The following is a 26,825-nucleotide window of genomic DNA, read 5'->3' as shown; positions in this document are numbered from 1 at the left end:
TGCTAGAGGGGAACTGTAATTCAGATTCAAAAAAGTTGCCTGGAAGCCTAACTGCAGTTGAAGGCAGAGGGAATTGCATCATCTTTTAGACCAAGGAAGCTGCTGGTCCCACCTGAGATTTTTGAAATTAATACATCTACTGGGAAGGAGCAGGAAAAAAACCTACCAGTCTTGGCCAGAGCTTGTTCTCCTGAATGTGAAGATACTGTGTTAATAATTGATTCTGAACTGTCACAAAGTTACGTCATTTATTAGCCTGAATTAATATTTTAATGAATTTTTGTTATTATATTTTCATGTTAGAACTCCCAGGGGTTTGCTTTTCCATGTTACTTAGGCTCTGGAAGCACTGATTTGGCAAGTTTTCTGATTTTATTTTTTGTAAATACCAAGATGCAAATAGAGGTCTGGGCTTTAGTTTTAGATGAAGTTATTTTGGTGGAAGTGAGCTGTTCCCAGGTTTTTTGGCCTGGTTATTGGTGTGATCTGAAATCACAGAGCATTCACTTGTTTCTATTCTTTTAGGTGAAGTTACTAAATCTATTCTTGTCTTTTTCTTGCAGTAATGAATGTTATTACAATTGAAGACTATAAGAGCACATATTGGCCAAAGTTGGACAGTGCCATAGATCAGCTTTTAACTCAGAGTCCTGGTGACTACATCCCTATCTCCTATGAACAAATATACAGGTAAGGAAATACTTTAAATGCTACATAACTTATTTTTTCTTTAGAAGGAAATGTTTATTTGAACTTGCTGTCTATGCATGTGTCATATTTTGTACCTTTGAGGAGACAAATGGAAAAGTTATGTGAAATACAGTACTGTTTAAATGGTTAGAGTGAACAATAGGTACATATCTTGACATACCATGTTAAGAGGAGTAAATGCTAAAGAATTAAAATGCAGAAGTCCTGAAAACATTAACATTAAAATAAACCCCATCACAGTTGCTTAGTATAATGTACTAGGAAATGTGTTAAAGACTCAGCATCCTATTCTCCAAAGAGATTGACATGGTAGGCAGTTAATGTGTCAAAAGGCTCCTTTATGATATTTAATAGGAACCAATTTGGTATTGTTGATGTGCAGAAGGAAATTGAAGCACCTGGTGCCAAGGTCCTTAGATGTAAATTGTCATTAGTGTGTTTTGCCTCAGGTGTTTTGGTGTGTTCTTCCCTTGCCCAGTTCCAGGCAGTTTGAAGGACACTCCTTTGTATCTCCGTTCTTGTCTGGAGAAGGCTTGGGCTGTGCCTGTCTTGGAGCTGCAGTTTGGTTTAAAAGGGATCTAATGACACAACAGAACTGCCCTTCAGGCTAAACTAGTGCTCAGCACTGGGGGTGGTGGGGGGTTTGCTTCCCCAGCACACTACTGCTCCAAGCCAAAGTGCTAAATGATTTAGAGACCTGGTAGTTTCTTAAGAGATGAACTAAACTGGAGATTTTGTTCTGTCGGTGGCAGGTGTTCAGGGTGTTGGTGAATAGGATGGAAAGTGGGCGACTGCTGCTGGATTTACTGGCCAAGGTGCTGTTCAAACCCCTGGCCCTTGCCAGCAGCACAACTGTGGCATTGCTGTGTTGGTTTTCTTCACAGAGTGTTTGTTGCCTTCTGTGGAATAATGCTGCCAGCTACAGTCACTGATGACTGTTTTTGAAAGCTTGAAGCTCTCACACCCACTTGCTCTTAGCCTCTTTGGCTTAGGAAAGGAGATAAAAGAAAGGCAGGTGTTCAGTTTTGCCCTTTAGTTCCCATTGAAAACTTCAATAAACTTCCTCTTTACTCTCCAAACTTTTGGAACTGCTTTTATCAGGACTCAGATCTCAGTCATCATGTGTATAAATAATTGAGATGGTTGTTTGAATTAAGAGAGCCAGCTTTAGTGTAAGTAATCACAATCTTTTCCCAGTTTGAAATCCCCCAATGTGCAAACAGTCTGCAGTAAGACATCTCTCAAAAGTCATCTCTGATAAAGAATAGGTGTGCAAAGTTAGTAGTTTAATTTTACCTAATTACGGTTTGCAGATAACTGCAGTTCATCCTTGTCATCTTTCTACTCCTCAAAAGTTTTATTTACTGAAGGAATACTGGGTTTTGGGTTTCTCCTGGATAACCCCTGTACATCTGGGGCACTTGGTGCAGGACTGTAATGATGCATGGATATCTGTTGCATATATTTTACTATTACTAAAGCTAAAGATTTTCCATAGTTTAGTGTTATTGGTAAAGCTGATCTGTCAGTTTTTGTTTAAAAATTATGTCTGTGGTTGTAATTACTCTGCCACAGCCTCTTCCAACCAGGAGATTGATTTTGGAGGTTTTTTTGTTCCTTTGATTGACAAGATGGATTGTCAAGGGAAGGATAATTGATTTTTTTTTTAAATTGAATTTAATAAGGATGTTTGCGTGGAATATTTTTGAGAGTCTGTAGCAGACTTGGAGTTTAGATGTTCTCTGCTTCTAAGCCAGTTCTTTACTCTGAAAAATGGAATATTTCTTGAAGTGGTTCAAATAGCTACATGTATTTTTTTCTTCTTTACAGTGAAACTGTCTTGAAAATACACTAGTAGTTTTGGTCATCTTTGTGGTGACTAAAAGAATCAAGTTCAAATGCAAATGCAAACTCAAAATGCATTATTAGATACCCAAATATTTGGATATCTGCTATATTTGACATGGTCAGTGCTAGCTGTAGGTGTTTATTCCTCAGCAGTGAGAGCTGGGAGATAACTCCCAGGGTGTGTATACAGATATTTACCATGGACCAGTTTATCTGTAAGGTATCAAAGTGTCATTAGTGTCTGTTTTCAACTGCGAGTCCAAAGCCTGCTTGTGCAGTCACTTCCAGTTAGCAAAGAGTTGGATAAATTGGCAGAGAGGTGTGAAGGAACGTTTAAGATGAGGAAAATATGAGCAGCTAAGTTGTACTTTTGGCAGCTTCCACTCCTTTCCAGGTGCAGTGCAGATTTCTGTTGCTTAGGACAGCTTAGAGAGCTTGGATATTCACCCACTGCTTACCCTCTTAATGTCCTTTTTGGGATTTCCTTTTCCTGAGGTATTTGGTTATGTTAAAGAACTAACAAGCTTGTGACTTCTTTTGGGTAATACCAGAGCAAGGATGATTCACAGAATTAAGCCCACAATCAGGAACTGAAAACAGGATCTCAAATGGGGAAGGAACCTCTAAATAGAAGTGTTCAAATAAAATGTAAACACACCCTATGTGTGTGGAAGACTGGTGTTTGACTACAGAACACGTTGCAGAAATAGAGGCAGCAATAGTGTGTGCAACACTAAGGAGAAGTGTACTTTAAAATTCAGTTTAGTTACATGCAAATAAAGCAGTCAACTTGGGGAAGTGCTGTATACTGGTTAGCTATGGAGCAAACAAATGTGTGGCCATTTGCTGTGGTTACCCAGCTGGCTGGTTTTGTAAGAGGTCACAAAAATCAGTCTCACTTTTCTTATCAGTGTTTCTCTCTTTGATCCAAACCAAACTGATGTTTTTTGCTCTCAGCAAAGAGCACTGTACCAAAATCTCTTTTGCAGTTGCTTGTTTCAATATAGGATCTGCTATTGGTAGGCTTGATATGAAAGAAAAAGAATGCTCTTGACTATATATTTAAGTAATATCAAACTACAGATACTCAGTCATTTTTAAAATATAATAGTATGAGAGGTGTAGGGAGTCTTGGTTTTTTAGTAATAACCTAGTTCACCAAATAAGTAGACTTTTGCCATCTTGGTAGTTTGCCTTTGTGCCATCTTCTCAGTAGAGAATTGAAGTCATAGTTCCCCTACAGAGATACAGTGTTGCTGTCCCCTAGCTTTGGGCTTTTTCAGGGGTGGTATCTGGACCTCCCTGGAAATCAGTTGTTTGCACATGTCCTAAGAGCAGTCTCTGGCCTAAATTGCCTGCTGTCACAGTTCTTGGTACAGGGGAGTGGAGAGGGGAGCAGAACAGAGATGTGACTTGCCTAAGGTACCAGGTGAAGTCACCCTGGGCCTCTTGGATTTGGCAGCTAAATTTCAAAATGCTGACTGAGGAGTAAATGCTGCTTGGTACAGATGGATGTTGGTGTTAGTCCTGACAGTGATGACTTCTCAAGTCACATCGTGCTGAAAGTACTACATGTATTTGTTTTACAGCCGCAGTAAATATGTCTTCAATGAACAGGCTTGTTTTGCAGGTGTTATATTGCAGTATGAGAGCAATAAAGTGTTCTTAAGAATCAAAGGTAGCACTGAATACCAGAGTTTACATAGCAAAACCATAGAATGCAGAATTATTTTTATAGCTCTTTTTCTTCATCTTTCTTTATTATGAAAGTGTAGAATTTTCTTAGAATTTAAGTAACAAAGAATGGAGACGCTTGTTTGGGTCTAATTTTACAACTTTTGCCATTTCTTTCTAACGCTTCCATGGTTTTGGTGCAACTTCTATGATACTTGTCAGCATTCCCCTTCTTTTAGTAAGGGTTTTGCTCTAGAATATTCATAGAATTGTTAAACCTGCTTATTTTAATGGAGAATTCATTCACAAAGGAGAGAGAAAAGCCAGAAGTAGGAATGTGCTGTTGACAGAATTGTCCTGGCTGTTTTGAAGTGCACTGTTAAGAGAACTCATTGTAAGTTAAAATGAACTTGTGGGAGGGGAGTGGGATGGACACCCTGGAGCCTCCAGAGGAGCTGTAAGAGCCTGCTGGAGCTCATTTCAAACTTAGGACTGCATTTAAAAGTTCAACAGTCATTCAGTTAACTCGATTATCCTCTAAATTGTAACTTGAACAAAATGTTTTGAAGTCTGTTACCCTTCATTGCAAACTGCTGTAAGTTCATTGTTTGTTCCTATATTTGTTTCTGCAGTTGTGTGTATAAGTGTGTATGCCAGCAGCATTCGGAACAGATGTATAGTGACCTAATAAAAAAGATAACTAACCACTTAGAGAGAGTCTCAAAGGAGCTGCAGGTAAGAAGCTGCACAATCTAATTCTCTCTTTCCTGGGATCTGTGATTGTATCAGAGCAGTATGTAGGTGGCCCGTGGAGGGGATTGCTATTAAGACTGATTTACATTAACTTGCAAAATTATCAGCTACTTCACTCACTAATGGGCTGTTAGACAGAAAACCAACCACTAGATCCAAAGGTTTGGCACTGCCAGACCTTGGAGATCTCAGCCACATGGAGAGCAGTGGCTAAACCTGAGTATATGATACAGAATGAAATAATGGAGAATGGGAAATGTTGTATAATCTGGGATGTAAATACCTGAGTCAAATGTATCTGAGCACGTGAGATAAATGTCTGCCATTCTTGTGTAAATGTGTATAAACTGTTTATAATTCTTGTGCACCACAAGCAGCACAAAAAGGAAAATCTAAAGGAAAAAATTTAAGTGACTTAAGTATAGAATGTGAAGTATAAGTTAAGAATTGGAGTTCTGTTACACCTTATTCTGCATTTTTCTTGCCTATCTGTAGATGTCAGTGGTTTACAGCAGTCCTAATATGTGCAGTTTGTATATCCCTATCCTCCTTTGCATCTCACTTGTGCATCCATGATTGTTTTCACATGTGTTCCTTGTTGAACATTCCTTTTAGACTAGAATCTCCAGATATGAACTTAAAATTGTCATTGTTGTAGCAGCAACACTGCTTGATTTTTCTCTGCAGCTTTTTTCACTTCCATAACTGATGTTTGAATTCTGTACTGATCTGCAGTGCATGAAGCAGAGAAGCCAAACACAAAGAAACCCTTATCTACAGCAGCTTCTTCAGTGTTTCTAATGCTTTGATAACTAATTTCTGTCAGCCCAAAACAGTCTTAGTGCTTTAACTGCATCAGATATTTCTGGCTAAACATGCATACCTAAAATATATAGCGCTGTGATCTCTCTGATGTCCTTTTTGTTGCACTGTTTTCCTCCTGTGGCTTTCCTTATAAAGAAAAAATAACCACCCAGCATTTAATAGGCATCGTATTTGCTAGGTTCTTTCTTCTTTTCTCTTTTATGTTCTCTTTATTCCTCATGGAGTGACAGCCCCAGTGTTCTGTAAAAATTGCTTGGAGTTGGTGAACGTAGTATTTAAAAGAAAGCCTTCCCTTGGTTCTGCTGAGCTGGTGCAGCCTGTACATTTTTTCTTCTGTTTGTGAGAACTATGAATCATTTAAGCTTTACAGGTTTGGCCAGTTCTTCTGATATATCCCATGGTAATACACGGCTTTAATTTGATTTGAATTTGGGAATATCCCAAATTCTTTACTCCGTGCTAATCCGTGACTCTTTTCTCCTAAGTCCCAAAACTGAAGCAGCTGTTTAAATTTTGCTTTAGCACATATGAGCCTAAATACTTCTGCTTGAAAACAAGGCTGCCTTCTGAACATCAGCTTGTTGAAAGAATAATTGAGACAACTGTTTAATGCAATCTTAGCCTTGCAAAAGCTTCCTTATGTAGGTTAGACACACCTGTAATATAACATGATACCATCCTTGAGTGCATTACGTGAGTTTTGTGTGAACATGACTTGACGTTTAGATGACAAATGGATCTTTTTGAGCTACTGGAGGTAAAACTCTTATGTGTCTCAAAAAATTGTTCTATAAAGAAACTGTTTTAGCTGTGGGTTGTGAAATTTACTCTTCAGAAATTACTAAAATATGTTTTATTATCCTGATACTTCTTTGATCTTAATACATTTTGGTGACATTCAGTCACTTGAGGTTTATGTCGAAAATGCAGTTCTAGATCTTCACTCTAGCAACAATAGCAAATTGCTTTATAAATGTTGATTGCTTGGAAGTTTCTGGTTCCCATAGGCAAACAATGAAAAAACCATATATATGTGAATCCTTTTAGTACAGTTTGTGGTGTTTTGCTTTCTGACATAATCTCTTTCACCTGCCAACAACTTTTAAGAGTTCTGTTTATTTGGCAAGCTATGACTTGATGCAAGTTGTTGGTTTTTAATGTTCAGAGATGCAAAAGTAGCCCAGTAGAAGCAGGAATGTTGGTGTGTGTAAGAAAGCAGATGGTTATGGGCACTGAAATGGCAGGCAAATGCAATGTCTTTTCTTTGGACGGGCCAGCACCTTCTTTGCATGGCAGTGTAACAGCCAAATGGCAAGTGGGCTGCAGAATGTGTGCATGGAACCAACATGCCAGAGCAAGCTGTCTCCTACAGGAACCTCATCAACAGCCAAGCCAGTAAAACTCAGATACCAAACAGTAAAAGTGGGAGCACCTCAGGGGACTGGTCAGACTTGCTCTTGCATGGATTTAGTCTTAATAGAGTTCGGTTTCTCTCTTCGGGGCATTGACTGCAGAAACTCCCTATATATATTTATTTCCCCCCTCCCTGTGTGTGTAGCCCTGTGCTTGCCTGAACAGCTGGCCACAGCTGGAATCAGCAGAGTGGTGGACACTCGTGCCCTGAGCTGGGTGTCCCAGGGACACTCAGAACAAACCCTGGTCATCCCATGTGACTTTTGCTTTTGCAGACTGCAGGACACCTTGTGTGGTGTTGGTGTTTGTTGCCCTGTGCATTCCTGAAGGTTTGTTTTACAGCTTGTTGGCTCGGGAGAGTTTCTTTCAGTGGTGGCAGAGGCCATAGGAAAACGTAGCTGGGCTGGTGTATTTCTGCATGTTGGACATTGGGTGCAAAGCAGTGAGCAAAGCTTGCAGAGTGCTGGTACTCTGAGATGAGATGAATTGCTTGTCATCAGGCTGGTCTGGGGCTCCTGCATGCCCAGCCATTTCCAGCTGCCTAGTTACTGTATCTGTCAGGGAATGATCCTCTCTTCACACCGCTATGGAGAGACTCACAGTCAGGATTGCTTTCCTTCCGTGCAGCTGGTGCCTGACCAGCTTCTCTACATTAGTTAAGACAGAGTTTTACCATCGGGACTTTTGGTAATTGAGAATTCAGTCTCTCTAATTCCTGAGTTGATTGGAATTTTGAATTTTGCCAGCTTAAAAAAAAATAACGTGTCGCTGCAAAAAACACAAATTAACTTGTTTCCTGTTGTCTTGAGGTCTGTGAAGCCTATAGCATGCAGATGATTTCTCTAAGATGCTTTATTTGGAAACATTTCACTGGTAATGGACATTGTTCATTATGTTGTGGTTTAAAATAATATCAGCAGTTTTTGTGGGTAATTGCCGAGTCATTCAGATGTATGAGGTAGGGTGGATACACAAACATATGCTTTCAAATTAAATACATCTCTTTAAAATGAATAAAACTGTATTTGCATTAGGCACTAGTGTTTCTGGCTTAATTTATTCTTCTGCACTCTGATAAAGTACTTTAAAATTAAGCACTTTACCTATTATGTATCTCTTCAGCAAAAGATGCTGGAAAGTACTTAAAGCATTGACAATCAGAATGTGCTGTGGCTTTGAGGTAGCTTGTTACAAATGCAGCTTTTTTGTGCAGGTGCAGTGCAATATTTTCCTTTTAGTTAGAATAAATTCCTTTGTGAAATGATTCTAGAGCTGAAAACCTTTTATTTGTCTTGTTGCCCCCTTTTTTTTGTCTAGAGAAGAGAGAAAAATGGATCTGTTGTTTTCTGTTTGTGGTGGGGTTTTTTATGATGATGAATTCTATTTTTTATAATGAACATGATTGCACTGAGGAGTCACTGCTGTTGGTAGATAATTTGCATGTCTACTGTTTGGCCCCCAGGACCTGCAGGTTTATAGTCTTTGTTGTGCAATGCCAGAAAGGTTTCCTGCCTGATATTAATCATTACAACTTCTCAGCCTTTTTGTCTTGTCAGCTCTCAAACCAGTCAGTGCAGTGTATGAAAGTATTGTCCCACTTGCTGTTTCCTTGGGAGAATGTGTATGGGAGTCAGGTATCCTGAATGAGGGCTTTAAGCTGCTCAAAGATACCTTTACCAGGTAAAGGTATCAGCAAAAGCAGCTTTAGTATTAAAATGAATTTATGGCTGTGAATTTCACTGAACTGAATCAGATCACATGGATGATTTGAACTCAGAAGGTAGAAACCAGAAGTGTTATAAATGTTTGTATCTTTGTGTGTGGATGGCTTTTGACTTGAAGTAGTAGGAGTGACCATATTGCCAGAATTGCCATTAGAAATGGCACAACCATCAGCAAGTTAAGCTGAGAGGAGCATTCTTGCCTGCAGCTTTTTGGAAAGGCTTGTAGTCCTGCAGCTCTGTTTAGTGCTGTGTCACACTACACTGGGGCTGCAGACCTTGGTGCAATTTCAAGAAAGATACAAGTAAATACAGCACAAATTAATATGTATTTAATAGATAGAAAAGCTCTGAAGGTTTCTTACTGCTACATAGTTTGATGGTCTTTAGATACAATGTCTTTTTGTTTTACAAGCATGTAGAATGGGAATGGAACACGGCCCACACCTGCTAACCTGCTGTAAGACAGTTACATGAGAAAATGTCATGAGGCTTTGAATAGGTTTGAGTGCAGGCTTGGCTAGGAATACACAGCCTTTGAATCAGTTGTGCTTTGGTTTGATGTCTGTTTTTTGTAAAATGTTTTAATAATACCAAAGTTGAGCGAGGTAGACCTGGGCATCACATACATTGCAAGGCAAGGTAAACAAATTTTATTTTCTTGAGAAAGAACAAAGAGTGGTTTAAAAGATTCACACCACTTACATGAATAACAGGTTAATTTGTGTAGTCATAGCCATTCTCCCTTTTCACTTGGCTGGTGTGGGAAGGATGCTGCAGCATATGTGCTGGCATTTTGGCAGGGAGAATATTCCCAGGAAAATGGAGCTGCCCATTCACCATAGGAATGTAAGCTCTACTACACCTACTGCAGGTTGTGCCAGACAGCTCTTCAGAAACAGATTAACTTTGTGTTCCTCAAGCACAGAACTGTTGTCTCTGTTTCTTTCTTGTGAGCTATTTCTGAGTTGTTTTGAGCCAGCAGCTGCCTTCTGATTTCATATGTTCAATTTAAGAATGATATTGAGACTGGTTTTCAGGCTGAAAAAGCACAGATCTTTTTCAGATGTATAGTTCCTTGCCCACAAGTGCATTGAAATGCCTAGATATTAGATTTCAAATAAGGGAAAGGTAATTTAGTATGCAGGACTTCTAGCTGCTTGTTTTGACTGTGTCTTGTATGTCATCCTTTCTCAAATGTATTTTCTTGTTACTTTTCATTTCTATTGGTGCTGAGATGTCCACTGTGGTGTGTAAGGAGATGAAATTGTGTCTTTAACATCAGCTCTTAAACAGCAGCCATAGTATTTTATTCTAAGAAGCAGTTGACTCACAACCAAGCTGAAGATGTTAAGCAAATGCAACTGCATCAGTTTGAGAAATTAAACCAAACATTCAGTGCTCCTGTGGACAGACACACAATACAATTGTTGCTGGAAAACTGTTCTTAACCCTACAAGTGGTAGATAAGAGCAAATGTAGGAGAGGATTTAAAATGTCTACCTGTCAGAGTGTTTAAAAAAAAAAACTAATCAATCTAAAAAACCAACAAATTTACAAAAAAACATCCCAAATTGACAGTTTGATAGGATTCAGGATGAGGAGTGAAGGAATGAGGGATCCTCTTCTTTCCGGGGAAACCTTAGGCTAGGAGTGTGTATTTTGTCTTTTTGTTTAGCTTCTGTAATATATGCCTTAGGTAAGATAGGAGTGGATTTAAAGACTTAATAGTTGCTGGGGAGTTGTAAGAAGTAAATGCTTAATTCTGCCCCTCTCCCTATAATTTAAACAGCTGAATGTATGTGTTCTCTTTTTCTGGACTAGGACCAGGAGTAAAAAGTGTTAGCCAAAGCAGTTCTTTGAGGTTTTCTTGTAATAGCTATATCTGAATAAGTATAGATTTTAAATGCAAGTTGAGCTCTAATCATGGCCACTTAATATAAAAATCTTAGCAACTTCTGTTTACTCATGAATTTGTTGACATGTACTGCTTTTTAGTTTATAAAATTCAAGTGGTTTATATAAAACTATTCCAGCTCCAGTTACTGTCCTATAAATATGAATGTGGAGATGTGGAGAAAGATGCTGTGCTAAAGCAAATAATTGATTTCAGTCTGGCAGTAACACTGTGATGAGCAGAAAACAGATGGTTCTGTTTTCCCCACACAGATTACAGTAATTCATAGATGAGCTGTGAAAATACTATTATTGATTTCTCTTTGGCTTGGGTATTTTGGTAGTTTTCTAGTCAAGCTTTAGTTGAGCAGAGTTTGTCATGTTTTTTGTTTTTGTTGTTGTCCAGTGCTGTTAATGTCTTGGCTGTTGAGGCTTGACATGAAACGCTATCAGAAGAATGAAATTGAAAAGTGACATTTCATGCTGATAAAGCAGACAACACCGTAATTTCTGCATTGCAGAGGTTAAAACCAAGGGCTGATATTTGCCTGACACTAGTGAGGCACTTCCTCTGAAGCCATCAGGACCTCTCTTAGCTTTTTTTGTCTTTATCCAGAGCAGCTGTTTTCCACTTGATTGCAAGGCAAGGTGGTGGTTGACAGCTCCCAGATATCCTTCCACTGAAGGGCTCCTGAGGTCATTGTCAGGAGGCAGCTGAGTGTGCAGATGTTATGCCCTCATTAACAGCCTCCCGTACTGTGACACGGTCTTTGGGAGCTGAGCTAGCAGAGTTCTCATCTGCAGTGGGGAAAAAAGATACCAGTGCTTATATCCTCTGTCAAAAGTGTGGCAGACTGGCTGCACACGTTGCCTGGGATTAAATCTCCACTGCCCAGACAGCTTCTGTCTATGTTTTTTCTTGTTGACTTTATTGTTGTTTTGTTTTTTTAATGAAAATGGCAAACTATCAGTGAGGGAAGAGTGGTGCCCTGTGTCAGGCTATGGTCTCCTTTTGTCTGACGTGTTCTTTCAAGTAGAATTTTCCTTTTTCTTTCATCTTAGAAGCTGTATACAAATCAGAGAGTATAACCATATTTAAAGTTGAGGTTGAAAAGGAGTGAAGCAGGAATACATACTGCTTAGAATGCAGATTTCATTGCATGTTATTTGCAACAAATTGTATATGTAGCTGTATATGAAAGGGAGTCCTTGGAGCTCATAGACGCTTTTATACGTTGTTGGCATTTTGAACTAAAATTTGTTTGGCCACCCCTGAGAACTGCATTTGCAATAAGATTAAAACCTTAGGATCAAAATGAGGAATAACCATATATAGCCTTTGGCAACTGCATATGGAATAACACTCTTTCTTCCTTTGCCAGTTTTGCTTTCCTTTCTGAACTGTCTGCTCTGTATTGGTGTTTGCTGTGAAAATTACCCACGTGTTCATTAAGCATATTAAGAAGGGAGGCAAAAGAAGCTTTTTTGAAGGAAAAAAAAGATCATAAATTTATAATCCTAAATAGAACAAAAGATTAACATAAATTTTAACTTTTCTCTTAGGACTGCTGGTGAGTGTCCATACAAAGGCTGAAAAATGTTCTTGAAGATAGCTTTAAGTTCTGATAAAGTGCTTGAGGTGCAGCTAAGCCTTGAGTGTTTCTCATGCCACAGATGTTTCGGCTTTAGGAAAATCTTTGAACTTGGTTTCTTGCAAGGTCTCAGTTACTGCTGTTTTCTCCATCTTCTTTTGGTTTGGTGCTGTCAGAGGGGAAAACAGTGCAGAGGAAGAGAAATTATGCTTCTCATTAGCAGGCAACACTTTTCCCTTGGGTTTGTATAGGTATCTATATATGTGAGCAGTAGGAGCTCAGGCAGCCACCCAGCCCCTCTGGAAAGACCAAAGCAGGATTTGGGCCAGGGGTAGGGCAGTGTAAGGGGGAGGATTGGGGTGGAGAAGTGGATAGTGGAGGAAGACATTGCTGTAGCTCCACTTGCAGCTGTCGGTATCTAAGTGCACTTCTGAATGCTGCAGTGCAGCTCCCCTGCATGCCACCAAAAGGTTATTGTAACAGAGACAGTGCTTAGTGCTTCCCATTCTTCTGGTTCTCTTCTCAATCTAACTTCACCTGCTGCTGAACAGATCTTTTAGCTTCCTTATACCCTTCTTTGGGAAATAGGATATTGTAGCCAAAAAATTCAGGTTTTGTGTGGCCAAGTTTAGGCTGAGGCTCCAGGGGGATTGGAGCCTCCACCTCCGTGTATTGGAGCACTGCTGGAGATTTCCACAGGCCTAACCTGGAGCATGAGACGTGAATGCAGAACTCTTTCTGAAGATGTTGCTTCTTTGTGAAGATGAGCCCCCTGAGCACTTGCCTTGCCTAAGGTGACCCAGCAGTAACTTAGACAGGTTTTCTGTGGAGGACAGTGTTCCCTGGAGCTGCAGGATGTGACACTTGCCAGCTCAGCTGCAAAGCAGCAGCTTCGTGCCACCCTGCCCTGGTGGAGTGAAAGCTCGGGGGGGTGGGAGCACACTCTACAGCACTTGTGCAGATTTGGTTATGGATTTTAGGCATGACAGCTGGTGCTTTCAAAACAAACCTGTGGTCTTGGAAAAGTGTTTTTATTTGCATATGCTAAATGTCATCTTCTTACAGGCTGACTGTATTTCTTATTGAATGGACCTTGTGCTGGGCACTGATGTGTAGTCCTAGGCAAAACCTAGTTACTGAAGGGAGATTGGTTTTTCTGGAGGGAGTTAGAGCAGAAACTCTGGAATGATGTGTGGCTTGCTTTGTGTGGACCTAGTGTATGAAATCCTTTGTAGCTGTTTGTGTTTGCTATGAAAGCATAGCCCATGCTGTTCCAGATCTTTCTCTTGTTCAAATTCCAACCTGACTTTTACGGTTTCTTGCAGGCCAGCCCTCCAGATCTCTATATTGAAAGATTTAACGTAGCTCTTGGACAGTATATGGGAGCATTGCAGAGCATTGTGCCTCTTTTCATATATATGGTAAGTTTAAGAAAATTCTTTTCAAATAAATATGTCCATACACAAGATGCTGACTGAAAGTGGAAAGAATAAAATGCAGCTATAATGATTTCTGACATGTAAAACTTATGAGCCATGCCTAGTTTTGGTGCCTGCCTAACAATAATGATTAAATTGTATGGGGAGAGGAAGGGGAAGCCATGCCTTTAAATGCTGAGTTTTGTAGTTGGTTTCTGCCCTAATACTTCTTTCCTGGGAGTGGGGAGAATGGTTTTGATTTTAATGGCAAAAAAGCCATCTCACATAGTTCAGTATTTATATCTTTTTGAACAGCAATTATTTATTGACTTGTTAAGTTTTGACTTTATAGTTTGGGCAGGTTGTGGAGATGATTATTTTTTGCTTTCAAATAGTACAGATTCAGAAAAGACAAGAAGATGTCTCTTGGAAATGTCTTTATCATTTGGTAAAGCAATTCAGAGTGTTGGATGGATGAAGATAAAGTGATGTTCATAGCACTATCAGGTGTACTTGGAGTGGTTCAGAAACCAATCATTTGCATCCTTTTTGTCCAAGTACCAAAACTCCTGTTGCCTTTTTTTTTATGGTAATGCATAACTTAAGCATGAAATATGTCCTCCCAGAAACTGACCTTGTTTTGATATCACTTAGAAATGGGGGAAAAAAAAAGAAAAATATTAAATAAGCCTGAAACTCTTCAAAGTTTTTCTCATTGGTAGTTTCACAGCGTTTTGGAAGCAGTAGCCTTTGGGGGCTCTTCTGTGTCTCAGTGAATTTAAATAACTTGCCACAGTATTTTGATATTGTGTCACCTTACAGATTTGTTGCATTAAAAGAGGCATTTGCCTTTCTTGAACTTGGTGTCTTCTAATCTGCCCTTTTATCTGGTTCTGTTACCTGTTAGTTCCCCATGCTGCCAAAAGCAATGCTGACTTGGCTCAGCTGTACAGCTGGTTTATAAGGCTAATGGCAAATTAGCTGTCATACTTTTTCACTGAAATCATTTCAGTGTTGTGCATGATGTGGAAAATATGTCAGGAGAAGTCAGGGTGAAAAATGTGTTTTAGTTTTTCCTGCATGCATTTGGAAGTACTTTTATGTACAGGTAGTCTTACAATCTTACATTATAGTGTCTAATCAAGTTTTCTCATACACCAACAGCAGTTTCCTCTGTTTGGTCCAAAAGTACAATTGAAAAACAACTGCAAGAGGTGAAAGCCTAATTACAGTCTAAATTACAGCTTTGCAGTTAGTTTAATAGATCCTTTTCAAAGCATTTTGAAGTGGATGAAGTTGTTAAACTCTGCCTTTATGTCAGAGGTGACAAGGTTTCCGTTTCTGTGATTGCTTTAATCAGGAGTTTCCAAGGCTGCTGAGTTACTCTTGAGGACTTTGTTCTGAAAGGATAATTATATTGCTGCTTAGGAAAACTTCTAATATGCATTTAAATATTTTTAAAATCTAGGAAGCTGAGGAAAAACTAAAGCTTTTATGTCAAACTGGAATATGGCATAATATTTTGTCTTAGTCTTAATGCTGTATGTCTTAAAAGAAGCAGCAGCATTTTCCTTTCCTCATATGTAGCAAAGCAGGAAAGGTGATTTCTTACCCTGTGTGTGCATGGTGGCCAAGGGGTGTTTCCAGGCTTATCAGGAGGGGTGGCTGAGAGGACCGACCTTGCAACTGAGGAAGTTTTCTTTTTCCTTCTTTTGCACTTTGTTTTTTCACGTGGTGATGGATTTTTTCAGTCTTAGACTGCTTTCTTTTTGTCAGAAAAGCATGGAGGTCAAAAGACCTTCTGAGATTTTCTGGGTTTTAGGCTCCTTCAGAAGTTCAGGGATGTAACTGAAGGTAAAGCAAATTAAACTGGAAGTCAGTTTCATACACAGTGCTTTGTTCCTAGCAGAAAACTGTTTTGTAAATTTAGGTGAGATGATTCTGGCTGCTTACAGATTGTACATATCACAATGTGAATGAAAAAATATTTCCACTTGAATAAAAAATAAAATTTAGATGATATATGTTTCTTACAGAATCTCAATTTTTCATTTTAGTTTGAGATATAGCTGAAATTCTGTTATTTTATCACATTATATGAGCCTTACATTTGTGAGCACTGGGATTTTGGGACAGTTAAAATATTTTCATTGCCTCCAAAATGTTGTTTTCCCTACTGGGCAATATTGCACTTTGTTGCTTATCAGCTAGAGGGCATTTTGTGTGTGTCTGTATATACAAGTATATGTGAGTATGATGTGATAAGCACACCTTTCAAGCACTTATTGATCTCCTCTTAATATTAATTGAATTTTATCTTCTAAGATTTGCCAGATTGCTTTATCATAAGTTGTTGTGTAAAATTAATGTTTGTTTCATACCTGACTTTTTCAGTTACTCACATCTGCTTATTTTTTACGTGTCAATTAGACCTTTATGTAACTTCAGACATTTTTCAAGGACTACTGGCACAGCCTAGATAGTGTCAAGTTATACAGAAAACCTTCCAGACTTACCCCTAACAAGAATGGGAGAGGTGGCAGCTCTTCTGCTCTCTCCTTTCAGCACTGTGGATTGGAAATGAAGTACTTCAGTTAGATGCTTTTTCGTTGTCTGTTTAAGCTCACACAAGTGAAACTTCTTTTTGGAAATGTGTTTCTAAGTGAGCAAATGAGAAGAGTATTTTACATTTCTTCTGTGTTTGCACTGTGTTGTAACTGCTGGGTTGTGGGGGGTTTTTGTTGCTTTTCTAGTAATGAAATTACTAGAAATAAAAGTTTAGGCTTTCCAGCCCCTGAGCAAAACAAAGCATTATAATTAGCACATCTTGTGCAAACCGTTTTAGGAAAATGTTCTGGTGAAAGGCTGGAGTGTGGTGTGTGGCTTAACACTTCCTCCAAGTGTATCTTTAGTTGCTGTGGGTTTCTGTTGTAATGGCAATTCACCATTGACCAAAACCATTACCAATAAGTTAATGTTTCTAATTAGGTTATTCTGTCTGCAGAGCCTTTCCCTCAATCTCTGTTCACAGGCCCAGGTGTGGGGAAACAGCTGAGTCCTAGTCCTTGATAAAACCTCTACAGGCAGGATAAATTTAGGGTTCAGAGAGAACCACCAGCAGCAAATTTAGTAAATTAAAAAAAAAAAGCCTTTTTAAGGCTGTTGTCCATCACTGCAACAAACTTAAACTATAATAAGGACATGTATTCAGCCCTCAGATTGCCTTTGTTCTACCAGGTTCAATCTTTATTAAAGGTAAATAACTGCTGGTAAATGTTCTCTCATAAGTTTAAGGAGTTTCTGTCTGGACAGATTGTTGCAGTGTGTTTGTAGCTTTGGTAATGGCCAAGAGAATGGGTTTCACACAAAAACATGAGTGGGTTTCACACAAAAACATCTGTGTTCTGAGAGTTTGTTCTGGTTTTGTTAAATGCTTTAGTGAATAGGAGAAAAACTTGATTTAAAGTGTGGAAAAACCTTTCTCCCCTAAGATATCCCTTCTTCTAGTAAATTTCTCAGATAAGTGTTCCTGTGGATTATTTTTTACTTGATTTTCTGGTAGATTATCTGTTTAACTCTTTTACACCATTTGTCCAAATTAGTTAACTCAACTGTTCTACTTCCAAGTCAGCTCTTTAATATTAGGAGATTTATCTTGAAGCAGTTTTTCCCCCCAGCTGTTAAAACACCTCTATGAATAAGACTCAGACAAGAAATCTTGCTATTAATTGCAGGAAACGGAGCATTGATACTAAATAGTATATTAGGTATTGGGGCTCTCGAGGAACTCATGAACAGAATTATCTTTGAATTTTCCTCAAAGAGATGAATTCTTTATTAATGCTGAATTGGTCAAAGTAATGGAATCCTGAAAATTTTAATGTAGTTTAGTTTAGTGTAGATTTGTATGTATCACTTATTTCTACAGCTGATTTATTCTGAGTAGCTATCCTCTGAGATTATCAATGAACCACAGAAGTGGATAAATGCTGACGATTTGTTATTGTAACCCATCTATTTTAATGGCTTAATCACTTTTAGTCATTGGAAAAAATATTTTTTTGCATTACAAACATGATGTCCAGCTGTATTTTGGTGTTAAGAGAATTTACAACATTTCCAGAAGTTCTAAATTGAAGTGTTTTGTATATAAGCTCAGTCTGGATCAATATGGAGGTATAGCTCTAGATACAGAAAACAAAATAAATATGTATGGCTGTATGTATGTAAGTAGGTTTGTCACCAATGGTTTTTTTGTTGTACAGGAATGTTCTATTTAGTTTAAATGCAGTCACCAAGGCAACACTTTACAGGTGTAATATTCTACGACTTTAATATTCTGAATTGTTTTCATGGAGAAAAAATAAGTTATTTTATTTGCTATTATGAGAAACAAACTTGAAAACATCTGTCTTATTTTCCAGAATAAATTTTACATAGAAACCAAGCTAAACAGAGACTTAAAAGATGACCTTATAAAGCTGTTTACGGAACATGTTGCAGAAAAGCACATTTACAACCTAATGCGTAAGTAAAGCTGTTGAATTTTTCTTATAATGGAAGCCTGGAGAGCCACAGTGCTTTCAGATACTGTGGAAATCCACAGCAAATAGGAATAAAATGCCAAATACTAGTGAACTTCAGTACAAATTCCTTTGAGGCATGAGGAAATGTGACACATTCAGCTTATTTTTGTCAGAAATCTGACCTTATGTGAAGTAAAGCTTTGCTTGAGATCTGGGGGAACCAATGTCTTTTTCCCTTGAGATTTGTGATTGTGGCAGAATGAATGTTTTATTGTTCTGTTGTTTATGCTGTTACTTTTCAACTTCATCATCAAAATATTGACAGGTGTTACTGAGAACATGGTGTGGTCAAAGAACTGTGAATATCTCTGGGCTTATTGTCACGATGTACTCGAGTACTGCTGGAGGTGGTGAGCTGCAGAATGCTGGCAGCAGTTTCTCTCTCAGATTAATGGGTTAATGTGCCTCAAGTGATACCCAGAGGAGCACTGAATGGGAAGTGTGACTCCTGTGGTGAGCCACAGGGTTTGTCTGAAACCTGCCACCTCTGAGAGTGTTTGTGTGAGCGCAGGGACCTGTGCTGCCCTGCTTGGCCCCTCAGAAGGGCGGCTAGCAGAGCATTAGGGCAATGGCAGTGGAGTTTATTGCTCCTTTTGTCTGTGCTTGGGTAGCGATGCCCTGCTCTTTGCAGGCAAGCTGGGGAGAAGGAGCTTTGCTGTTATTTCAGGTTCACTGAGAGGTGACTTCCTGGGAGAGGGGTGGGTGAACAGGGTGACTACAAGGGAGCCTGGCTCCCTGCAGGGATGGAGATCAGCTCTGATGAAGTCTTTTCTTGCCATCTGAAAAAATGTGCTAAGAGCACTTCTCCTTAAAAATAGCAGAACAATGAGAAATGCCTAGCCATGGGCCTGATGTTTTATTTTGTACCAAAGAGAATTACTAGTATGAAACCTGGTAAGATGATTGCTGCAACAGGATCATGGAAAATTTGGCTGATATTAAAATGTTTGCATTTCTCAGGCAAAGAATTTTTTATTCCAGTGGCAAAGCAAAGGTGTAACAGTGAATCAACCTCTGGCATAAGTGATGTCAAATGTGTTGTTGCTAAGTAATTAACTTTCTGCAGTGATAATAGCAGAATCAAATAGAAATTGCAAATGAACTGTTGAAAGGAAAAGACCCGTGGTGGTGTGTGTGTGTGTGTGTGTGGAATCAGAAATACTTTTCCCCAGCTGTTAATTGCAGAAGTAAAATGAAAAAAAAAAGAAAATTAGAGGTAAGCTGTCTGTGTTGCTGTATATAAAGTCTCTTTAATGAGCAAGAGGTTCATTTCAGTCTGACCATCAGTTTATTAAAGCTAAGTTATTTGGGTTTTATCTCCCTCCTAAGTAAGATGATAAATACTGACAGGCGTGAACTCCTAACTGTGATCTGATTTAATTAAATCTTGGATAAGAGGATCTATAAATTGAGTTAAAGTATGCCTAAATAAAATTTTAAACTTGCTAACAGGTTCTTGGGAAATAATTGAAGATAGACAGCACATGATGTAGTACTGCAGATGGGCTGAAAAACTTCTAGTATTGTATTTTTTTCTGCCTTTCTCAGCTGTTTGTTCTAGCTTCCTGAAATTCAAACCAAAATAGATGAGTAGTACCTTCCTTTTTGGAAATGTAAGGGCTCTGTGGAAATAGAATGCAAGTTGGTGTTTGTTATTTACTTTGCTTCCCAATGTCAGTGTGTGGTGCTCTTTGCTGATATTTGATACAGACTTGGTTCAGCAAAAAAATGTTTCTGTATTGTGAGGTGGAAAAGTTACGGATACGAATGGGAATACTTTGGAAATTAAAGTCAAGGAAGTTGTGATTCATATGGAGAAATGGAATCCTGGGGCTGTTTTTTAAAGAGATGCTGCAACTGCCATTTCAGTGAGAGTAAGCATGCCTTCCCTCTGTTTGAAAAAAAAACCCAACAAATTACAAAATTGATTTAATCCATTTGTGCTCTAGACTTGGAAGGTCAGAGTAGCATCTGCTTTCGCTCCTGAAATTTGTTGCTATGTTTGTACAAAGTGAGTTTTGTTTATAGTACCTTGTCATTCTCTCAGAGCCTGGAAACTGGCATTTCTATTTGAAGCTGTGTTCAGGAAGGACTGTAAGTACATTTCAGGTTCATTTGATTTTTGAAAAAGTTCCTGCTCCACTTCAGAAAGATGGGGTGGGCGGAGGGGTGGGTCAAGAAAAGTGCAACCAGATCTCCAGATCTGGAGATCCAGAACCAGAAGAGCAGTGCAGCCCTGATCTCTTCCTTGGTGTTTGATCTCTTGGCTCAGACTCCCCCAGGCTGAGCCCCCTCATTCCTGTGCTGACTGGTGGGAGGCAGAAAGGTGCAAGATCAATGCCTGTCTCTGTGGTGTTCTCTGAGCACTTGGTTGCAAAAATTTGAGTGATCAAGGTGTCAATTCATTATTTACAGAGGAAATACTGCCTAAATGAACATTACTTTGACACATTTTTTCTGTACCAATGCCAGTTTGGTTCCATTTGGGGTTTGATAGATTAATTTTATTTTTTTTCTTAAAGCACTTCACTATCTGGAGCACTTCTCATTAGTTAAAGTAAATACATAATAAAAACCCACAATACACAGATCCACAAACACAGCTGTTTGTGAAACACTTTTGCACTCACACATTTATCAAGTCAATGCTCTTCAGATTAAAGTGGGTACATTTGAACTAAGTGAATATAACCTGATTATTTTCCTTACAAAGCCAAATCTGGCTCTTGCTGATAAGACTGCTGCATTCAATGGCTTGGGAGAAGTTGCTGTGTGCAGAACTGCTTAACTGAATGTAACAAGCAAAGATATAGCATCTTATTTACAGGCAGCTTCAGAAATGAGGGTGGCAGGAGGAGAAGATGCAGATAATATCCCCATGTCACTAGGGAAGGGGTCATGGAGAATGTCATCTTTGTTCCTGCGACAGTCCTGCATGAGGTGACTTGTAAGCAGAAAAAACTCAGAAATAGGTTTATTTTCTCCTTATGCAGCCACTATCTCTTCTGATAGTCCTGCACTGTAGTCTCTGTGCCCTGGAAACATCCTGCCTGTTTATTCTCATCTAGAAAAATGGCAACTGCTGTGTGAAAGTGAATAGCAGTTCTCGAAACTCCAGTTTGTCCAGTACTTGCAGTAGGTAAAATTCAATGGCAGAGTGTTTGCAAGTAACTTCCACTCTTCCCATTTTGGATATTGGCAGCTTAGTGCCCAAACAAGCTTGCTTTTGAATCTAACAAAAGAAGAAAAGCCATTAAGAGCATAATGTTGTGTCTCCTTTGTCCGGAGATCACTTGGGTTTAAATTACAGGAGTTTGCAATTACTCCTGTTCTCTTCCTGAAAACTGAAGAAAGGAAGGTGAATGCTAGACTGTAATCCTGCTCTGGGAGGTCGATGATGTTCCCATACTAAGAAAAAAGCAACAGAAAGTTAAGCTGGGCATAGAGGTGAAAGCTGTTTTAGAGGGCAGTCTTCCTCTCCTTCCTTCTCCTAATTCTTGGCTGTAGTACTTCAGCCATTTATATGTGTGTAGGGCTGTTTTTTGCCTTACACGTTACTGTTTTGAGTTCAAGAAGTGTTTTTTACTCTTGAAAGAGCAATGTGCTGGTACAGATAATTCAGTACAAGTTGGTTCTTCCCAAAAAAAAATCTGCCTGCACTTTTGTACAGTAGTTACTCAACTGGGAAGTCAGGTGAACTTTATCAGAGGGAAAATAGCTTTTTACAGCACTTGTGATTTTGTTCCTATTGCCTGGGGTAATTACAGAATTAGTCACTGAAGCCTGAGCACACAGAGTGGTTACTGTGTATGGATTCTAAAGGCATGTAGGCAGTTGTTGTCAGTCTTTATATCAGTGTATGTGTGAGTTCAGAGCTAAAACCCAGTGTAAAAATATAACACATATGTTTGCCAAAGTAGAAGTTTTTCTCATGGTTTCCAAGAAAAGTTCTTTGAAAAAAGTCAGGAGGAGGGAGGCCACTCACAGCCTCCTTCATTATGTTTTCAGTTTCTAGTTAGTTACAGAGGAAGTCTTTTCTCTGAAGATCTTTACATATGACAGCTTTGTTTCTTCCTAGTTAGGTCATTTGGATTCAGATGAGGGGAGGAGATTTTTTTTTTGTTCCATTTTTTTGTTGGATGTGTAATAATGTTCAATAGAAGGGCTATTTATGTTGGAAAACCTTTTTCTTTATAAAGAAAGGTTAAAATCTTTTATAAAGGTTTTTCTTTATAAAAACAGGAAAGACATTTCCACTGCATTGATGATTTCTAAAAACTACCGGAACAGTTAACTTGAACGTTAACAGCTCTGTAACAACGAAGTTGTCCAGTTTGTTGATTCAGCAGTTAGAAATGTAATGCAAAGTCATAGAGAATGAATCTGTTTATGTCTCTTAGAGGTTGGTGAATGTAGCAGGGAGGATGTTGCCTGTGCAGTGCCTCAGTAGGAGTGTTTGTTGCTCTGCAGGCACCCAGCCCTATGTATTTAGCAGCTGTGTTTTGCTGTGCTGACCTCCCAAAAACTCTCTGATGTCAGTGAAGCAAGGGACCCTCTTCATCTCTTCAGCTGTGTGCTGCTTTGACAAAATGCCTTTCATTAATAAATGCCATATCCAGCTTTTGTTTGTGAATACAGAACTCTCTGTTTGAGAGGGGCAATGCAAAAGGCTGAGAGAAGGACTGTGATTGATGTCAAGTTCATGGCCTGACTCTACAGCTACAACAGAGACCAGAGGGTTTGTTTTGATGTGTGCTGGGTTTTTTTATTCACTCCCCTTGCCTCACCCTTCGGCACAGATAGACAAGAAAAAGATGGATTGAATTGACATTCACCCTGTTTGAGGTGGCATTTCTTCCCTCCCCTTCAAATTTGACATGTCTCAAACAATCTTCTCATGAGAAGCAACCTGTTACTGCCTTGATGCACAAAGTGCAGAAAAATACCCTGACAAGGGGAGAAAACACCCTCATGGCTTCTCAGCTTCTTGCAGAGAGCATTGCCCCCAGCCTTTCTGTATGCTGCTGACATTGAAGAAGTTGTTCTTTGTGCTTCTCATTTCCATGTCACATCTAATGACTCTGTTTCCTAAGGAAAATGATCTTGTTCTTGAATGTCTGTCCTGAGTTGCTTCTGACAGCAGTGCCTGGAGCATCATTATAGGTTTGGTGCAGCAGAAGCACGAGCTTTTATCTGAAAGGTTTGGGCCCTGTAGGAAGAGCTGAGGGTTTCATTGCATGGTTTAGGCTGTGTCTGCATTAATAAGTGGGGAGGTGGAAAGGGAGCAGAATATGAAACACCTCCGTGTTGGTGTTGAGGACCCAGTGCTGACCTTTCCCTTCATTTTGGAGTTTTATTTCTCACTTGTTCATGTCTGCTCCTTTGGACAGAGAGCTAGGGAGTAGCAGACTGAGCACATACAGTTTAATCTTGCCCAAAAGGAATTAAAGTAATGTGCTCCCAGGCAGCTCTGTCATACCAACCAAGGAGCAGCAAAGTGGGGATGATCAGTGAATTTGCTTCAAAATCACATTTCTAATCTGAACTAAAGCTTTAATATAGAAACTGCCCTCAAGAGTTCGAAGTCATTATTCTTTTTGGTTTGGGATTCAGAGTGACTACTGTGATGACAGAAGCAATGTGTTTTAAAAATGTATTTTTTGATTACTGAGGCTCTTTCCTTCTGTTATATATTGGATGTTATCCAGCCTCTAGACACTGCTTTGCTTTCTCCCAAAACTCTGAAAAGCTGCTATGAGAAGAAAATCTGCACAGCTCTACTCTGCCACGTTCATAAACTGTATTTCTTGCTTTTTAAGTTTAGGAATGAGACAGAAAAAAGGGAGGTTTCTTTAAAAAAGAAATATTTAAAAAGACAGAATTACTGGCCTGTGGAGACACTTTGTCCTTAGAATTAGCATATGTGTCAGGATAGGTAAAATGAAATGAAATTATTTCTTCCTCAGGGCCTTAAAAATGAAGAAAGGTAGCAGACCACTAGGAGAAAATACCAATTAATTCCAGTGTGTTTGTGCTAGACTAAACCAGGGTGATTTCTGTTAGAATTCCTCTGAAACAAAAAGCTAATATACCCTTTTCCCCAGCTATAAAGCTGTTGAGATTCCAGTTTCTGATAGTAATTGATCTGGGGAGTAAAGAGGGTTCTGTAGCATAAAGTCCTTTATTTGAGATATAGGGAAGGGATGCTTTTATTCTAAAGTTCTTCATTAAAAATAATTTTAAAATAATTATATGCATCTACAAGATTATGAATTTCAGTATTTAATTTCTTACTAATTTTATGTTGGTAAATAGTTTAATCATTTCAAGTTTCCAATTCTACCTTTCTAAACAATGTTCTCCTTCCTCTCCTTCCTTCTTTCTTTCCAAATATTGATAGACACAGATAACTGATAGTGAAAATCAACTGCAGTATTTATTGTTCCACTTCTTTCCCAGCCCATGGGGAGTGTGCTGGGATGCTGCTATTGCAGGAAATTCGACCATTCCTTCAAAACTCTTGTTACATTAATATTGCCCTTGTCTTAGACCGCAGCAGACACCTTTGCACTCTCCAGGACTAACTGAGAGAGCTTTTGTAGCTGTTAATGTTTTATACCCTCTGTGCTCTGCAGATCTGATGGAATAATCAATATTTACACACTTAGCAGTTTAAGTGGGCCATTACTAATATTGAAGTTGCAGCTGTAATTTGACAGCTGAGGACTAAATAATCGTGTTGGAACAATACTGGAAGCAGTCTGTGTTGTTACCAAGTACTGTAGAACAAATTCAATTTCTTTAAATAACAATCTACATGCAAATTTTGTCTCTGATCTAAACTTTTCATGAAAGAACTCTAGGCCATTTTAAAAAGTTGCAGCTGTGTTTCTTATTTTCCTTGTTTCATGTTGACAGAGTTGCAGCACTTGAAATTAAGTTGGAAAATACAGTCCAGGTAATGACCACCATGGTTAATCTGTCTCCTCAGCAAAGAAAGAGGAATAATATTCAGATTTCAGTAAGAGCTCATAAAATTACAAATGTGAAAATACCGCCCTATTTTCCAATTAGACAAGTCCAAAAGCATATATCTCTACATTTATAACTTTGTTTTTCATATTTATTCTTTTTACAGCACTGAGTATTTTCCCTGTGATTAAGACTCTGAATTTTTATTTCGTAGCATTTTTACTATGTACTTAATAAAGCTTTTGGTCTATGTAATGAATATTTTAAAAGTAAGCTGTGGCTTTATTAAATGCCTAGTGGCAAATGTGTAATAATAAAAAGTTTTTATGTCTTTTTTTCTGATCTACATTTTAATTCAGTACAAACTTACCAAGAATTTTAGTTGGTAAAAATTTATTTTTTTCGTTCTGTTTAAAGGAAGATAAAACCCCAGTTTGATATAACTGCAAGCCAAAGAGAAAGTCAGTTTTCATTCAAAAGGCTTTTGAAGTTCTAGATCAGTAATTAACACACAGGAATTGTACCTAGGTTGAAGGAATGAAAATGTAATATATGAACAAGCTTTATCAGACTATTTAATAATAAAATAGGCAGCAGGTAAAAAAAACCCCAGCAAATCCAAAACGCCAAACAGCAACAGTAAAAAACAAACAGAAAATCCTGACCAACCTCACAGAAAACCACAACCCAAAATGGCAACAACAAAAACTTTCAGCTGCATCTTGGCTGAAGCAATTCCCTCCCTTTAATGTTTTTAATTGCTGTTGGCATCTGGGTTCAATCCAGTGCTTTGCATGGACTGGGATAAAGGAACCATCTTCAAGGTGAGTGGGATTTTATCACAGTGAAGTGGAAAGGTTTGTGTGGTCAGATGGACCCTGGATAATTTGGCTGAGGGAAAGGTAATTTGTCCTACTACAGGTTTGACTCCATGAGATTTGCAGATCCTCTCAAGGGGCAGAAATGCTGTGCACTTATGGAAGGGCTCAATTCCCTGGAAGTATTGAAGTTGTTACCCTGCACAGCAATATAGACATTGCATACATAGTGGAATTAAGTCCTAAAAATCACAGTTGACAAAGTTCTCCAGCATTTGTTCTTGTTAAACAATGGGTTCTGCTGCTGTTGAAGACTGGAGAGCAGCAGATGATGAATGCCTTGGTGTGGAAGCTGTTTGGGGTTACTTTTAGTGGGAATACGGTTTCTAATTTTTTTAAGGTGCATTGTTGAGTAGTTACAACTTTGAAAACATCTGCCTAGGTCATACTTAGGTATGATTTATTAAAATAGCCTACTTTTTAGTTCTATTAAATTACTACAGAGGGAGGAAAAAGGCCCTTTTACTAACAGATGAAAGTTTCACTGTTGTGCCAGAAAAGTTACATCTTCACTAAGTAAAATAAATCTATTTTCAAA

The 26,825-nt window shown here is 38.7% G+C and overlaps 1 protein-coding gene across 1 annotated transcript in view; it reads left to right on the top strand.

Moving 5' to 3' along the window:
- The window catches only part of CACUL1 (CDK2 associated cullin domain 1), a 47,769-nt gene that overhangs the window by 5,861 nt on the left and 15,083 nt on the right, over positions 1 to 26,825 (top strand). The window contains exons 2-5 of the mRNA XM_014872562.2: positions 564 to 690; positions 4,866 to 4,968; positions 13,759 to 13,854; positions 18,276 to 18,378. Coding sequence (XP_014728048.1) covers positions 564 to 690; positions 4,866 to 4,968; positions 13,759 to 13,854; positions 18,276 to 18,378 — 429 coding nt within the window. The remainder of the gene's footprint in view (positions 1 to 563; positions 691 to 4,865; positions 4,969 to 13,758; positions 13,855 to 18,275; positions 18,379 to 26,825) is intronic.

This window comes from Sturnus vulgaris, chromosome 8 (assembly GCF_052056855.1).
Source record: "Sturnus vulgaris isolate bStuVul1 chromosome 8, bStuVul1.hap1, whole genome shotgun sequence".
Classification (NCBI taxonomy): domain Eukaryota; kingdom Metazoa; phylum Chordata; class Aves; order Passeriformes; family Sturnidae; genus Sturnus; species Sturnus vulgaris.
The sequence above is the reverse complement of the archived record's forward strand: the minus strand, read 5'-3'. Positions and strand labels throughout refer to the sequence as shown.